This window comes from Lampetra planeri, chromosome 25, assembly GCF_965212315.1.
Source record: "Lampetra planeri chromosome 25, kcLamPlan1.2.h2, whole genome shotgun sequence".
Taxonomy (NCBI): Eukaryota; Metazoa; Chordata; class Hyperoartia; order Petromyzontiformes; family Petromyzontidae; genus Lampetra; species Lampetra planeri.
Window position 1 is genome coordinate 3,637,246 of NC_136131.1, and position 18,128 is coordinate 3,655,373.

Below are 18,128 nucleotides of genomic sequence, written 5' to 3' on the forward strand. Positions count from 1 at the left end.
GTGGGAGAAAGGTGTTGGGGACGTTCGCGTGCGTGTGGGAGGGGGGGCCGGGGGTGTTTACTCTGGGTTCATCGGTGTCTTTCTGCCACGCGTATAATGAACACCACACGAGTTGGCCGAAAACATCTTGATGTGTAGAGAATTACAGATCATATTCTTAGGTTTTTTCGGTAAAGTCACGTAGGTAAAACATTAAAAAATAAAAGTTAAATAAAAAATAAAATAAAAATCACGACGTTTCGGAGGCAACACAAGCTTCCGTCTTCAGGGGAATCGTCACAGCACGATTGCTGTGTCAACCTGAAGACGGAAGCTTGTGTTGCCTCCGAAACGTCGTGATTTTTATTTTATTTTTTATTTAACTTTTATTAATTTTAATGTTTTACCTACGTGACTTTACCGAAAAAACCTAAGAATATGAATCCTTGCAGTCACGAAAGCTTCAAATCTAGAATTACAGATCAATTGTTGGTGCGGGCTCACCCGCCTGGCATCCTTCCAGCTTATCCCTCAGCGATTGTGAGATGCAATTTGCATGAACGACGCAAGATAAAATTCGTCACTTGGCGGTGTATTATATAAACCTTTTATTTTTGAACTTTCAATTCGGTGGTCGCCGGTTCGTTTGGATCTCTTGGCGCGGCCGTGGAAAGAAACGGTGGTAAGTTTCGAAAAAAAATCTCTCGCATTCCGGCCCCACCTCCAGCATAAATACAAAGTCACAATCGGGAGAGATCCTCCCCTCTCACGCATGTCGAATTCAATTTGGAGAGGCACAGCCCAGCGATTGCGTGTCCATGCCACTGCTGGCAGATCCGTCTCTGCGGTTTGGCTACGCATGGCGCGAAAGAAGTTCAACATTGCATAGGACAGGGTCCAGCTAGTTTAGCCTATTCTTCCATGTTGGCCAGACGCCTTGGAAGCAGTGGGAATTGCCACCCAATTCATATTGTGTGGCGGACAGAGATGGTGGGTTTCCACTATTTCACAACTGCCGTGCCGGGATATTGAATTAAAAACTGCCAACCTCTATAAAGTACAGTAAACTAAACTACATTTTTTTTTATCAGATAAGGCCCCACTGGGCTATATAGTTCTTTTTCAGAAGCGACCTGGCCACAAACGGTAGCTCAACGAAGCGGCTTTTCACGTGGAAATGTATAGCGGCCAAGTACTCTTAACGCGCGTTTCTAAATGTGGAGGGAAAAAGGGGAGGACCCGGAGAAAAATCCACGTGACTACGTAGAAAACACGCAAACTCCAAATATACATGCGCCGAGGTCAGAATCGAACCCACGACCTCCTGTATACCAGGCGAGGTGGTTAATCTCTCGTCACCGTGGCGCCCGTATTGCAAGACTAGTGTGCTAACCATTACACCATGGCAAGGCCATAGCCATGGAGTCAACATTGGGGGGGATAAAATCTTCCAGGGTGTCTGGGGGTCCAAACCGAGAAAAATATCTAACTTTGAAAAGTCAATTTCCTGCCTAAAATATTAAAAAATTCACTAACACATGGGATGGACTTTTTATTTATGTTTTACAATAATGTATAATAGTGTATTATATTACATTGCTCTGTTTTAACTTTTTTACCATTTATTGTTTCATTGTATGTAATGGCAGAGATTAGGGATGAATAAAGTACAACCATAACCACAATCAAGTCCAGATATTGTGGCCAAGGTTTAGCAAATTGTTGTTTTTATTTACATAGCATAGCAAATTTTTTTTATATATAGCAATATATTGGGGGGCGGGGACATTTTGAGCATATTTGAACACTGGGGGGGATGTGTCCCCCCCAATAGATATTATAATTACGGCCTTGCACCATGGGCACTCAGCTTCCATATCCTACATACACGAGATTGTAATCCGCTTTGGATGCGTTATATTGTATTCACATGTCGCACATATTTGGTCTTCGAATACACATGGCACATCTACAGACAACTATCATCGGAGCATCAACATCACAGTTTCACAATTGATCAATATACGTATAATTACATATGCATTCGTACATTTGTGGCGTAAATATTTTGCGACGTGGACATTCACGAAGAATATACTGTAGCAGAAAAACTAAAAGTGCACGAAGAAGCGTGGAGAGACGCAAGTCTTGGAAGTTGGAATAACATGGGAGACAGAAAGATGAACACGAAGATTGGAGAGCATACACCGGTTAATGATGCATCATTCAAACCGGTAAGCAAGTGCGTATGTTGAACTGCATCCGCGCCGTGCATAGCCAACCGTGCTAATCGGAGGTGCGGGAGGTTGGACAACAAAAAGGAGTTGGAAAGAAATGAGTTTTCAACCTAGATGTTTTAAAAGTGCTGAGCTCCAGCGGTTTCCTAATATCGTAAGGAAGAGCATTCCAGACGGCCGCGGAAGAAAAGTAAGTCGGGGACTTGGGCCGGACACCGTCGCAAGATAGAGTTGACGATGGCCGATGGTCCAGAATAAACAACGGAGTGTAAGGCCAAGGAATGGAACGCGACCCAAGGGGACGTCCACCGAGGAGATGGAGCGGTCAAACCAGTTCATGTTGCAAGGCGCCAGGTGGATTATTGGACAGAAGGATCGTGAAAGGTGGCGGTGGCTTGGGGAGGCCTTCATCCAGCAGTGGATTGACCATGGCTGATGGTGATATGTCACGTGCTCTATGCATAGTGCCTACAGGAATATATGTAGTGCATTGACACATACAACCACAGTGCACACATACTTGCATGTATCTACACATATGTAGTCTATCCTTCGTATATTTAAATTATATCGTGTGTTCGCGTGTTTGGCTGCTGAATAAATGTCCACGTGCCAAGCCACTTCGTTGAGCTATCATTCGTGATGGCCAGCTCCAGAGCTCAGTGGGCCTTACCTGGTCAAATAAAAATACAAGTGGGAATCATGTTGCACACATTGTAATCGGACTTCACGGCACACTTGGTCCACCGATTAAACGGGATTTGTGCTGTATTGATAATGGGAAGTAATTGGCTTGTGATCAAAAACAGAATCGCTCATCCTTGGACAAATATCTCAATGCTAGACCTTCGTATAAAATGCCACGAAACTCTGGAAATCGGAAATACACGTTTCATTGCGCAATCAGTTGGTTGATGATTTGTTATGATGAACAATATACTAACGCCACATTGGCGTTATACCAGACGTGTATAACTAACCTGTAGCAGAACATGATAACACTATTGCTCACACAGCGAATGACCGTGCAATCCGATAGACTCGCTCCTCTATCGTTTGCAAGAACTGCTCTTCATGTCTTTCGAACAGATTGTTGTATTTCGTTTGTTTGTCCTTCCCTCGCACCTCCGATGAGCACGGTTGGCTCCGTACGGTGCGAAATAAGTTGAACATACTAATTGTGCAAATGCCTAACATCACAAAAACACACATTGAGAGCGCACACTGTAGTATGTGCGTCACGTGCATCATTTTGTTCGCATTAATGCACGCAATTGCGTGGGACGCGCCATTCACTTTTAGCAACGTGTGCATATCGAGATGGCCTACAGGATTTGCAAGTCGGCTTACGATCTCTCTACACCGGATCGCGTTTCAACCGAGTTAAGCCCCGTGGCGTTGTTACCAAGCCAGGGAGCATGCCGCTGTAGCAGAGCTAAACTACTACACAGGCTGCCTTATAGCAGCAGACAAACACTTGGGGCGGGAGTCATAGCGACATGGAACAACAAGCACACGAAGCTGCCACCCCCACGACCTGCTCCTGCGTCTGCTGCTGCTACTGCTGCTTGAGGTGGTGGTGGGTAAAGCTGTGGGCACTGTGGGACACGGATTCATTCACGCTTTCCATTGCGTAGCGGTAAACAACACGCGCTGAAGAAGCTCCTCATTATGAGCAACAGCACGTGGGCACGAAACGTCAGGCATCGTGCCCAACAACGCACGCGATACAGGCCGTGAACACATCGGTAGAGCGCAACAGCGAGATACTCATATTCTTAGGGTTTTTTTTTTCGGTAAAGTCACGTAGGTAAAAATTAAAATTAATGAAAGTAAAATAAAAAGCGAGATACTCCGCGGTTCAGTATAAGTAGGTTCCGAATGTTGAATGCTACGCCCATGTTGTGTGCATTCTACGTTGAACTTCGTTCGTGTAGCCAACGGTGCTAATCGGAGGTGCTGATGGCCTCTATTACTGCATCGTTCATGAACACGCTGCCCTACGATGGAACACGTGGTCAGTGTTAAATTACGTAATCTACACTGACTGTTATATAAAAGCGAAGTCCACTTTCTGTCCACGCGTCTAAATACCAAATGCTTTGTGTATGTTTTAAGATATTTTAAGTGCGTCGGCATCTTGGCTTAGGCAGCCCATTATTATCAAGCGGCATAATTTGTTTAAGTAAGCAAACTCTGAACCGGTTTCGACATTTCGGGTAGTCATCAGCACTCTGATATTCCACGTAAACTATGTAACAAAATTCAGTAACGAACTCACTCATGGCCGTGGAGCAGACACCCATTTAACATTTGGGCACGACGTTTCGCTGGTACATAGTTACAACCAGCAGTATGTACCATTGTGGTGTCACGGTGGCGAGATGTTAACGACCTCGCCTGGTGTGCAGGAGGTCGTGGGTTTGACCCTGATTCCTATATAGTGTGTGTGTCTCTCTCCCCGTGGTCGGGTGGATTTTTCTCCGGGTCCTCCGGTTTTTCCCACCACGTTTAGAATCAACAACATGTTGTGCTTCGAGTATTTGTCCGCTATACATTTCCACATGATAAGCCACTTCGTTGGGATTTCATTTGTGGCCAGGTCGCTTCTGAAAAAGAGCTATAGAGCTTCAGCGGGACTTGCCTGGTAAAATACAACACCGTTTTTAGTCATGGGACCTTCATTGCTAGTAGTTTTCCCCTTTTTTCTGGTAACAAAACAGGTGTTAAGATGTTAAAACACCGAACTGAAACCTTTTACGAGGAAACATGTCTGCATTAACCACAATACTTGTGGTCAGAATGCAAACAAAAACATACTCTCATAATATATGCATTGTCGTTGAAACTGATTGGTCCACACCAGAGACAGCTTTCTTTCAAGCCTAGTCTCAAACGGTGTTAGACCAGATGCCAAAAGTCCTTTTGGCGTCCTCTGGTCTAAGTATGTTTTTTGTTTGCATTCTGACCACAAGTATTGTGGTTAATGCAGAGATGATTCCTTGTAAAAGGTTTCAGTTTGGTGTTTTAACATCTTAACACCTGTTTTGTTGCCAGAAAAAAGGGGAAAACCTATTCTCGTAGTTTTTAGTCGTAGGATTGCTCTCCACCAATACACTGAAGCAGTCACAGATTGCAACGTTTGTTCATCACGTGACAACTTTATTAATTGGCTGTGTCGGGTGGAGGAGGGTGTCCGACACACATTTTCTGATGCTCGCCAAGAGAGGGTGCTAAAATCAAGTAGATTAATAATTATCCGTCTGTTTCCATCTGTATGGGGATTGAGTGTTGCTCCCTCGTGCGTGCTTCGGGTTTATTTTCTGCCGCTCCGGTGCCCTCCCCATTTAATGCAAACTAATTAATGAGCTCAAAACATCAAAAAAAGCACCAATCCAGGATCTTCCCAAAAAAGAGAAAGTGTGGTTTTCTTGAATAAATAAGTAATATTATATAAAAGTGAAATCGTACGTACTTATCTTTATATTTTATGCGCTAAAGAGACCCATATGCCTGCCTGCAACAGCACTTAGCAACGTACGGAAAAATCTAAGAGTATCACTGGATACAGTAAATCTAGCTGTGACGGTCCCACCTGATGACGGAGACTTGTGTTGCCTCCGAAACGTCGTGATTTATAATTTTATTTCTATTATTATTTCCATTATTTTTATTTTTATTATTTACTTTTACCTACGTTACTTTATCGAAAAACCCCAAGAGTATGAATACTTGCAGTCACGAAAGCTTCAAATCTAGAACGTAACAACGTTTGTTTATTAACAAGCCTCACTCTACTGATGAGACCCAAAAGGTCGAATCCGGGTCAGTGTTTGTCTGCTTGAACTAAGGCTGTCATTGAAAAAGACTCAACCTAAGTCCAGAAGCCCGCTGGATGATTGACTCGGACATTTACATGTTCTTCACGTGGAGAGACTGGCTTTAATTCATCATTTATTCAAGTCCTATCATGCACATTTGGCCATGATATTAAATCACAGCATGCCTTATACGCTGTAATTTATGTTCCTCAAATGTGGCTATTTTTGTATTGAGTCCGTATGTTACACGTGTAACATATACCTGTGCTACCACAGTTTAAACCCGAACTATAAATACACATGATGATGTGCCTATTTGTTGCTGCATTTACGCAGAGCAGTATATGCACTTACCACTATAAATACCTTCAGTGGTTCTTAATTTATAGACTTAGTATAGATCCTACTATAACTGCTCTATGTGCACGATGACTGCCGAGTAAATGTACAATGCTCAGTAAATGCCATCCGCTGTGGTGAGTCAGGCTGGTGTAGGTCGTGCACTGATTGCAGCAGCGACAGCAGAAAGCCATACGCTTGGCCGTGTCGTGTGTATTGCACTCAATAGAGCAGCGGTTCTTAACCTGGGCTGCACGCTGTACCCCCTGGGGGTGCAAGATTACCTTTCTGGGGGTGCGAGACATGGCCAGACTCTTTTTTTTATAAGGCAAATCATCGGAAACACAAATTGAGCACGGGGACGTTAAGTACAACTAATTTATATTCTTGGTTCTATCGGTAAAGTCACGTAGAAGGGAAATAATAAAATAAAATAAAAATTAATAAGAAAAATATATTAATTATTTTATTATTATTTTATTATTTCCCTTCTACGTGACTTTACCGAAAGAACCAAGAATATGAATCCCTGCAGTCACGAAAGCTTTAAATCAAAATGTATAACTCCATTGTTTCATCAAACCCTACGTATTTATTAACATTGTACAACGGTTGAGAACCAAAGGGGTGCAAGTCTGCAGTGAAGGGTAAGAACCCTTGCTATAGACAATTGTGATCGGCTCAAGTTCCAAATTATGTTCTAGAAGCATTAGACTCTGGAAAATCGCGCACAGTCGATTATTTGCTGATTTATAAAGCAGCGGTCTTCATTGTAAGGCCACCGCAGGCCACTGGACGGGCCCCTGGTGGCCTCGAGTGCGGCCCACGACAATACACAACGTGTGAATACACCCCCATCATCATCGTGCTGCTGTCAAACCCCCAATGGTTTCAGATGTGTGACGATCCTTACAATGGTGATGTCTTATCGGCGAAAGTAGCCCCCCCTCTGAAAATGAGTGAGGAACGCTGGTTGTAAAGCATTACAAATAATGAAAGCTAATGTTGTTGTTGTTAAGAATTGGTGCCATCCACAATAATCCTGAACGTGGGTTGATTGACTTCACTCAAAGGGGCAGCGTCTGCCCAAGCTAAACACTTACGAAGAATACTGCACGTTGTATAATTCAATGTCAATGTAAAAAAAAACACACACACACCTTTTTGTGCGTAGGCTTTCACAACCAAAATTACGATTCGTAATAGTTTGATTTTTTTTTCGGTTAAATAAGGGGTCGGAAAACCTGCGGCTCTTTGAGGATCAGAATGCACGTTAATACGAGACGGTGTTCACGTGCATTGTGGCTCTTGAAATATTGAGAGTGTTTTTTTTTTACCGATTTCGAAAAAAGGAATATGGCCCTTCTTATTATTTTGGTGGTCGACTCCTGGGTTATATCGCGTAGAGGTGCAATGTAAAATTGCTTCACTTAACCATCCGCCAACAGACAGAGAATGATCAAATCCAACTTGCCACGTGGGAAAATACGCCAAATAATAAATGCCGATCAATCATCGTGCAGACAGGGAGCAGACGCAAACTATCGTCTGGCGAGGCAAGTGCACGTTCCTTGAGAAAGGAAGCACCGCACGTACCACTCGCGACGTTCCGAGGGGCTCTGCTCACCAGGTGGTACTCGTTTTACCGACCCTGTGGGTATGGGGGATAATGATGAAGGGCTGAGTCAACACTGACTCCAATTAGAATTTCCGTTATTGCTTATTACATTTCAAAAATTCTCTGAGCTTCAATCTAAACACTGAACGCCAAGGCCCAAATATCAATAAATGAAGGAAGAGCTTCGTGAGTCTCGTGGCAAAGCTGTTGCCGTGCCCAATCTCCAAGCGAGAACAAGGCAGCGAAGTGGGCCGGCATGAGACATTTCTCCAAATAACCTTCATAATAAATGTTTTTTGGGGTTCGGTGATGTAAATGTAAATGTGTCGTTAAAGCCGCCACCAGCCGACACAGCCACTTAGTAAGGTTTGTGACGGAAACAAAATGTGACCTAATTTGATACAACTTCAGCACACCAGCGTGTTGGAGAGTAAACCAGCTTCATCAGGCGACTTTGCTAGAATTGTGGGTTCACGGCGCATTCACATTTACGTGATTTAACCCATAAACGACGTTATTCTGTGTAATACTGGTCGCGAAAGACTGCGTGTTAAACTCATAACATCCCAGTCCAGGCTCAAGAAGAACGAATCCTTTATTCCTCTGCCTCCCAATGCCTCCCCTCCCTCCCTCTCTCCTCTTTTTTTAAATATAAAATAAAGACGGCCCTTGTCTCTGTGCAGCTTCTCGAGATGTGGTTACATTTAGGCGTGCGCAGTAAATCCACTTAGGAGTGTGTTGGTGTATTGAACTGTCAATCGGTTGATGTAGCGTGCATATTTTGGGCCAGGATGTTTACACTGGACGCTAATAATATCAAGGAAGTTGATATCTTTAGTTTGGCCGAAGACAGCTTGTGGCAAACTCGTGGCATCTGAAGACGCAAATCGTGAAGACGTGACTTTTCCCTTTAACACGTAGCCTTTCGTGACCAATATTTCGATTGACATTTGATTAGCGGATAAGATGGCGTGGGTAAATTGTGTGTCGTGCACCCTCCTCCACCCAACACAATTGATGAATATGGTTATCACGTCGCTAGAAATGCTACGGTCCCCGCACTTTCAAGGGCCCTTTGCTAAAGGCTTTTCAAGGTATCAATTCCGGTTCAGTGATTCTGCACTTGCTCTATTAGTATAGTACTATACTGCCTTCAACTTTTATGAACGACTGGGTGTTTAAGGTTAGCGATTTGTCCTATTATCTTTTGTATACAAGTAAAAAAATGTGTTTTAATATGTAAGTGTTTATTTATGTATTTAGGACCCCTTCATAACATATGCTACTAGCTGAATCCGGTACTGGTAATACACTAGTGCGTTTGTTCATCATGTAACGACTTCATACATTGGCAGTGCCGGATGGTGTTGATGAATCTTCATTTTACTCCTGCCATCTGACCCTAAAGTGTACGATGAAGCGAATATTTTCTCCATTGTATTTCTAATAACGTAAACAATTTCACACAATCCTGTTCTCACGCTATTGCAGTGCTATAGCGTGATGTTATTCATTTCTATGTTTATGAGTTCTTCAGAGCCATTCAGTGGTAGCAGAATGTTCATATTGGAGGAATCTGATGAGCTTTGAAGCTATTTTTCACAGGTGCCAAATATAGTTGTTCTAAATAGCTAGCTGTTGTTTGTTAAGGGGCCGTCCATAAAAGCTCTGCCCCCCCCCCCCCCCCAAAAAAAAAAACATGCTTCAAATCGCTTTAAACTATTGTCATTGTAGTGCGTATTTAATGTGGCGCTGCACTCTGATGTTGTAGGAGAAAACATTTATTAAAAAGTCGATTTAATTAAGTAGAACGTGTTGTCTACATTTATTTAAAGTTGCGCATTTTGATGTGACGTCACATTTCTCAACCCCGTCCCCCCTCGTCACAAATGTCTGACTCCCCCCTCCCCCCCCAGGTGCGTGACGTCATTTATGGACGGCCCCTAACCGCATGTAAGTATAGCGGTAAGCCTACAGAGATGTGTCCGACACCTACACGTAACAAGACCGGAGATTGCACGATGCATATTTTCTACGAACCACATTACAAGGACAACTTCTTTCACCATCTTTAAATGTTTAAAATAAATCCAAGTTGTGCAACGAAAATTGATATTAATCTTTAGTTCGGTGTTGATGAACCTTCAGTTCGGTGTTAATGAACCTTCAGTTCGGTGTTGATGAACCTTCAGTGCGGTGTTGATGAACCTCCAGTTCGGTGTTGATGCACCTTCAGTGTTGATGAACCTTCAGTGCAGTGTTGATGAACCTTCAGTTCGGTGTTGATGAACCTCCAGTTCAGTGTTGATAAACCTCCAGTTCAGTGTTGATGAACCTTCAGTTCAGTGTTGATGAACCTTCAGTTCAGTGTTGATAAACCTTCAGTGTTGACGAACCTTCAGTGCGGTGTTGATGAACCTTCAGTTCGGTGTTGATGAACCTTCAGTTCAGTGTTGATGAACCTTCAGTGTTGATGAACCTTCAGTTCAGTGTTGATGAACCTTCAGTGTTGACGAACCTTCAGTGCAGTGTTGATGAACCTTCAGTTAGGTGTTGATTAACCTTCAGTGCGGTGTTCATGAACCTTCAGTTCGGTGTTGATGAACCTCCAGTTCAGTGTTGATAAACCTTCAGTTCGGTGTTGATGAACCTTCAGTGCGGTGTTGATGAACCTTCAGTTTGGTGTTGATGAACCTTCAGTGCGGTGTTGATGAACCTTCAGTGCGGTGTTGATGAACCTTCAGTTTGGTGTTGATGAACCTTCAGTTCGGTGTTGATGAACCTTCAGTGCGATGTTGATGAACCTTCAGTTCAGTGTTGATGAACCTTCAGTGCGGTGTTGCTGAACCTTCAGTTTGGTGTTGATGAACCTTCAGTGCGGTGTTGATGAACTTTCAGTGTGATATTGATGAACCTTCAGTTCAGTGTTGATGAACCTTCAGTGTTGATGAACCTTCAGCTCAGTGTTGATGAACCTTCAGTTCGGTGTTGATGAACCTCCAGTTTGGTGTTGATGAACCTTCAGTTCGGGGTTGATGAACCTTCAGTGTTGATGAACCTTCAGTGCGGTGTTGATGAACCTTCAGTTCTGTGTTGATGAACCTTCAGTGCGGTGTTTATGAACCTTCAGCTCAGTGTTGATGAACCTTCAGTTTGGTGTTGATGAACCTTTAGTGCGGTGTTGATTAACCTTCAGAGTGGTGTTGATGAACCTTCAGTATTGATGAACCTTCAGTTTGGTGTTGATGAACTTTCAGTGCGGTGTTGATTAACCTTCAGTTCGGTGTTAATGAACCTCCAGTTCGGTGTTGATCAACCTTCAGTTTGGTGTTGATGAACCTTCAGTTCAGTGTTGATGAACCTCCAGTTCGGTGTTGATGAACCTCCAGTTCGGTGTTGATGAACCTTCAGTGTTTATGAACCTTCAGTGTTGATGAACCTTCAGTTCGGTGTTGATGAACCTTCAGTTCGGTGTTGATGAACCTCCAGTTCGGTGTTGGTGAACCTTCAGTGTTGATGAACCTTCAGTTCGGTGTTGATGAACCTTCAGTTCGGTGTTGATGAACCTCCAGTTCGGTGTTGATGAACCTTCAGTTCGGTGTTGATGAACCTTACAAGAAGAAAACGCTTCCCTCCCAGCTACAACTCTCACACTCGATACGCCCAGTCTCGTCCGCCTGCTAGCCAGCGGTCCCACGTCAGTGTCCAGAGTTTACTCATTGCAACAACAACAACAACAACGACAAAAACACGTGAAAGTCACTTCAAATGCTATTTGATTGTTTCATTTTTTATCACAAAGCCTCAAACTTGTGTCGGACAGCCCTGTCCAAATAGCCTCGGGCATACAATTACATGAAATACAAGGATCAATTGGATTTCGTGTCTGTTTGTTTAATAGTCTCTGAGTAACAGAATGTGAAATTACCGCTGCGTGGTGGCCCTGTAATCCAGCACTGTTGAGGCAGCAGCGAGGGTTGCCGGGTCGCACAGATCTTGTTGTGAAACTGCCTTCGCGTAGGCGTCGAGGATGCAAGCCATACACCCTGACTCGCCAGGAGATAGGCGGTACAACAGAGACGTGGACTCCACCTCTTCTGCCTCTACTGGATACAATGTTGTCCCCTCTCATGTGTGCGTTTTCTCCGGGTTCCTCCAATTTCCTCATTCTTTTGCCGACACCACCTTAATATATAGAGGACCGCAGAGCCTGGGCAATCGTTGGCGCCTGCTCACCGCGTGGCCGCTGCCTTCCCGCTCGCCTGTGGTTTGTCGCGCCTCTGAGTCATTCTCTCTTTAGGAGAGCGAGCGACCACCAGGGTGCTGTTATCGACTCCTTAAAGTGCAAAGTCGGCAAACGAACCTCAATATGCTCGCTAGATGCCGCTGCATATGGCTTCTAAAGTCTTCAGAAAGGCCACTCTTGTCTTGCTCACGACATTGCTGGCAGAAGCACCCTCGACGTGGTGGATGTCTTGAGAGCGCATCTCACAGGGTTTTTGGCCTACTCGTCCACGGCGGAAGAGGTGGAAGTACCCACACTCTACGCCATTGACACGGGAACCCCCCGACGACCGAATCACTCTCAGTGTGCCCAATTATACTGCTGGGTGGACAAATGTAGGATTTAAAAACAGTGGATGGATGTAATGATCCTCAATGCACAAGTGCAACTCGCCGCTGAATCCGAATCGTGTCCCTCTCCCCAGGTAGTCGCTGGATGATAATAATAATTAACAGATGTAAATTGCCGCCACCACGCGGCATTCTCTCTCGTAGAGACAGAGCGACTCAAAGGCACGCACTAACAATTGTCCAAGCTCTGCCGTCCACTATAAATGAAGGTATTATACACCAATTAATGACTGTGTACATGTGGCAGGAAATATGAGCACCTGGAGAAACTCCACACGTGCGAGGGAGCAACGCTCTATCCCATACAGATGGAACAGGTGGGAGTTCACATCTTTGCTGTACTGCCTCCTCCTGACCATCCGGGGTATGACACCTCCTTAACGCTCACGGGAAGGGAGTTGAGCAACATTTGTGCGGCGATACGCCAACCCTCGCAGCCTGCACAGTGCTGGACGACAAGCCACATGCAGCGTAGCCACCACCACGGCCCGGATTTGTCGCTCGTCGCTTTTGACAACATTTTCTTGCCACAGAAAATGCTAAAGTTCAACGTAGATCTGGTCACAGAATCGTTAAATCAGCAACAATATTTGGCAGACGATGGAGAAAAGGTTACAAACTGGGGTGTTGGTACCACCCAGAATGGCAAATGCTAACAATTATTTTCTTTAACCATTGTGTCTCCAGAAAACGAATATGTATGATAACAAGGTCAAGGTGGTTGTTTTTAATGGTACAAATGCCATTAAAGAAGTATATCAGCATATGCATTAATATACGTAATAGTTTTTGGGGAAAACACGAATGCGCTATGAAACAACCACGGAATGCGAGAATTAAGAGTGTCCATGAAGCAGGATAAGGGTGTTGCTCACGGTGGAAACTGCCCATGATGGACACTGCAGAATCAGAATCTGTATTTATACCGGAGGAATCCGATGTGCTATAAAGCTCTTGTTTACAGATGTCCAGTTCGGGCAGAACGTTTCAACAAACAATACAAAAACACGATAGGAGTGCAAAGTTTAGGAAAGTTGAATAAAAGCACTTAAAATTACGCAAATAAAACTCTATTTGTTTGTTCTTATCAGGTAAAGGCCACTTTGCTATTAGCGTCTTTATCAGAAGCGACCTGGCCACAAATGATAGCTCAACAAAGTGGCTTATCATGCACATTATCAAGTGCTTTGATGCTTAATGTGTGTACGACAAACACGGAACCACATACATAGCAACAATACAAAATCTAGATTTGAAGTTTCCGTGACTGCAGGGATCCACACTCTTTGGTTGTTTCGGTAAAGTCACGTAGGTAGAAAATTAAATGAATAAAATCACGACGTTTCGATTGCAACACAAGCAATCATCGTCATCAGGTGGGAAAACCACAGCAAGAAAATGTTTGCTGATGTGGGAGAGAGAGTGGCCGTGGTAAGAGGTTATATAGGTGAGGAAGGGGGAGGAGCAAGGGGGGGGGGGAGAGGGAGGGGGTGGGGGCGTGGGGTAGGGGGAGCGCTGCGTGGAGTAGTCGTACCCGGCGGATAGGATAGACGACAACCACTACAAAGCAGTTAGGGTGTTACCTGGTTAGGAGTAAGGGATGAGAGGGAGTACAAAATATAGGAAAGGTAAACCAATCGCTTAAATAACATATATATAAATAAAACGAAACAGTTTAACACATATGCTTTCGCGACCAATATTATCCATAATAGAGGCTTTTGGGGTCGATCGCGTAAATAGAAATGCGTCGTTACACCCGCCACAAAATTAAAACAATCGTGTTTTTTTAATATCTTAGCACGGTAACAATTTCTCCCACATAGTGGTAACCAGCCCAAAATCAGCCCCGTCACTCGTCACTCGGACGGGGGCTGACTTTGGGGCCAAGCGAGAGACCCAACGCGGTGACGCGGCTTCTCGTGGCGTACCGGGGAAGCCGTCGTGGTAGGGCAGCCCGAGGGAGGCGGCCGGGTGTTGGGTGGGCAGCACGTAGTGGGGGTCCGGGAGACCTCTCGCCCGTGGCCCCACTCCGGGCAGCAGTCGTACGGGGCAGCCCGCCGGGCCCGGCCCGGGGAACATGCTCGGGCACATGCGTTTGCCCGGGGCGCTGCATCCATCTGCGCAAACCACCCCCCAAAAAAAGAAAGACAAATATGATCATTGTTTTTTTTTACCGTTTGGCGTCATCTGGTCCAACACCATGTGAGACTAGGCTCTAAGGAAAGCTGTCTCGGGTGTGGACCAATCAACTGCAAGGACAGTGCATACATTATCAAAGTTATGTTTTTTGTTTGCATCATGACTGCAGGTATTGTGGTCTATGCAAACATGACTCCTCGTAAAAGGTTTCAGTTTGGTGTTTTAACATCTTAACACCAGTTTTGTTGCCAGAAAAAAAGGTAATATTTTTTTTTACTGGCAAATGAGGTACCAATGGAAGAAAGACAAAGGTCCCCCGTATAGACTTTAACACGGTGCCGAGTAGATGGCAACTACCTCGCCCGGGATACAGAAGGCCGTGGGTTCGATCCCGACCCCGACGCCTGCTGTATATTTGGAGTGTGTGTGTTCTCTCTCTCAGACCGTGGTCGCGTGGATTTGTCTCCGGCGCCTCCGGTTTAAACCCCCCACATTTAGCATCAATACACCACGAGAGTAGTTGACTGCTAGAAATTTGCACGTCATGATACGCTACTTCGTTGAGCTATCATTTGTGGCCAGGTCGCTTCTGAAAATAACAAAATACCTTAGTGGGCCTTACCTGGTATCATCAAAAATAGTTTAGTTTAAGTGCTGTTAGCGAGCACCTATTAAGGTCGACGCGGCACACGAGGGGGTGGGTGGCCAGCACCACACCGTTTTTTGTCTCTCTAGTGGCGATGTTTACTACACACCGCACCAGGTACTAATTTTAGGCTGAGTCGACCTAGGGGAAAATGCACTAAGTCCTGATCGTGGCATTGTTTTTGTGCCGTTCGCCTTTTGGCGCCCTCATAATCTAACACTCTTTGAGACGAAGAAAGCTGTCTCTGGTGTGGACCAATCAGTTTCAAAGACAATGCATATATTATCAGAGTATGTTTTTTTCCGTTTGCATGTTCACCACAAATATATGTGGTTAATGCAGACATGATTCCTTGCAAAAGGTTTCAGTTTGGTGTTTTAACATCTTAACACCTTTCGATTTCAAGCTTTCGTGACTGCAGGGATTCATCTTCTTGGTTCTTTCGGTAAAGTCACGTAGAAGGGAAATAATAAAATAATAAAAATAAAACATAATTTTAAAAAATGTTATTTTGTTACATTTTTATTATTTTATTATGTTTTATTTATATTATTTTAATTTGTATGTAAATTTTGTTGCCAGAAAGGGTTAAACCTATTATTATACTATCAATTCCGGTTCAGTGATTCTGCACTTGCTCTATTACTATAGTACTATACCGCCTTCAACTTTTATGAACGACTGGGTGTTTAAGGTTAGCGATTTGTCGTATTATCTGGCTGTATAGCAAATGAAAAATACAATTACTTTACTGTGCAAGTAAACATTTAACGTGTTTTTATTTATTCATGGCCCCTTTATAACATATGCAACAGGCCCTGCACTCGCTTCATCGGGCACTGGATCGACGGGAGATGGAGTGACGTGGCCACGCGTCACTACATGTAGTGACGTCTCCACGCGTGGGGATTGGAGCGCGACGCTGAAACCACGTGTCCCCACCGCTCCACGAACGCGCGTTGTCTGGACCGCCTGATAGAGCATTCGCTGTTTGCGAGCACCTATTAAGGCTGGATAACGTTGTCACACGAACTGCAGGTGGAGGCACACCTTACCCCAGACACCCGGCCGGCTTTGTATTCCTGACACAGTACCTCATTACTTTTTTTGATCGCGTGACTAAACCAGCTCCTCATTTTAGGCGAAGCAAACTTAGAAGAGAGTCAAACCAGAGCCAGGTTTGTATTACAATCAGATGGATCAGAACTGAACTTTATTCGTCACCGATGTCGGAATCGAACTCGGGAAAACCGGGTTCGCATGGCTTACCACTGCGCCACCTTCCCTCACCAAAGACAAAGATTCCCCGTATAGCCTTAATAGACTGTAGGGGCAAGTGCTGTTAGCGGGCGCCTATAAAGGCCGGCACGGCACACGAGAGGGTGCGTGGCCAACACAACGCCTGGCCGCCTTTGTCTCCCGAGTGGAGATGTTCACACATACTCTTAGGTTTATCGGTAAAGTCACGTAGGTAGAACATAAATAATAAAAATATAATTGAAATAATAATTGAAATAAAATAATGTGATTTATTATTTTATTTCTAATAAAAGAATGTGATTTTTATTTTATTTCTATTATTTGTTTTTTACCTACGTGATCTTACCGAAAAAGTTTAAGAGTACGAATCATTGCAGTCATGAAAGCCTCAAATCTAGAATGTTCACACATCGCACCAGATACTCATTTCAGGCTGAGTCGACCTGGAGGAGGGCCAAGACCGGTTCAGATAATCGTCACCGGTGTTGGCCGTGAGCGGGAATCGAACCCGGGTCGCCAGGTTCGTAGCGCAGCGCAATAACTGCTAGGCCACCTTTCCCTCGTCAAAGAATGCTCGTGCACACACACCCACACACACTGGACGACTAATTAATTACCAGATTAGGAAAAATGTGACAAATAGTTTACATATTCTTGGTTATTTCGGTAAAGTCACGTAGAAGGGAAATAATAAAATAATAGAAATATATAAAACAATACATTTTTATTGTTTTATTTTTTTTTGTATTTTTTTATTTCCCTTCTACGTGACTTTACCGAAAGAACCAATAATATGAATCCCGGCAGTCGTGGAAGCTTTAACTTAAAATAGTTTACAGTTAAACAACTAGAAACTATTATTTTGTATTCATCTACGAACTATTTGTTATGAAACTACAAACAATTTTTTTACCAGGTAAGGCCCACTGAGCAATATAGATATTTTTCAGAAGCGACCTGGTCACAAATGATAGCTCAACGAAGTGGCTTATCATAGGGGAATTTATAGCCGCCAAATAGCCTAAACGCGTGATGTTGATTTCAAATGTGGAAGGAAAAAAACCGGAGGACCAGGAGGAAAATCCACACGACCACGGGAAGAGAGACACGCAAACTCACAATACACAGGCGTCAGGGTCGGGATCGAAGCCACGACTTCCTGCATACCAGGCGAGGGAGTGAACATCTCGCCACCGCTGCAACCCAACACACGCATACAGGCATTGCTTTTAAATGACAGAAGTCCATTTAAATATAACATTACATAGATCACATTGCCATTTGAACACTACACAGCGCATTAATGCTTCGGATGTGTTTGTTTAGTGTTATCAATTCATCAATTAAATTCCCTTTTTCGTCCTTATTCCAACACGTGCAGCTTGTTGAGATTGATTTGCCGATTCGAGTCGAGGGTGAGTGCTGCAGTGGTTGCGATGGTGAGCAACGCG

At 44.1% G+C, this 18,128-nt stretch overlaps 1 protein-coding gene across 1 annotated transcript in view; it reads right to left on the minus strand.

Annotated features, from left to right (window-relative positions):
- Window positions 1–18,128, minus strand: part of LOC144727499 (uncharacterized) — a 56,585-nt gene that overhangs the window by 8,765 nt on the left and 29,692 nt on the right. The window contains exon 2 of the mRNA XM_078606375.1: window positions 14,486–14,749. Within this exon, the coding sequence (XP_078462501.1) occupies window positions 14,486–14,749 (264 nt within the window). The remainder of the gene's footprint in view (window positions 1–14,485; window positions 14,750–18,128) is intronic.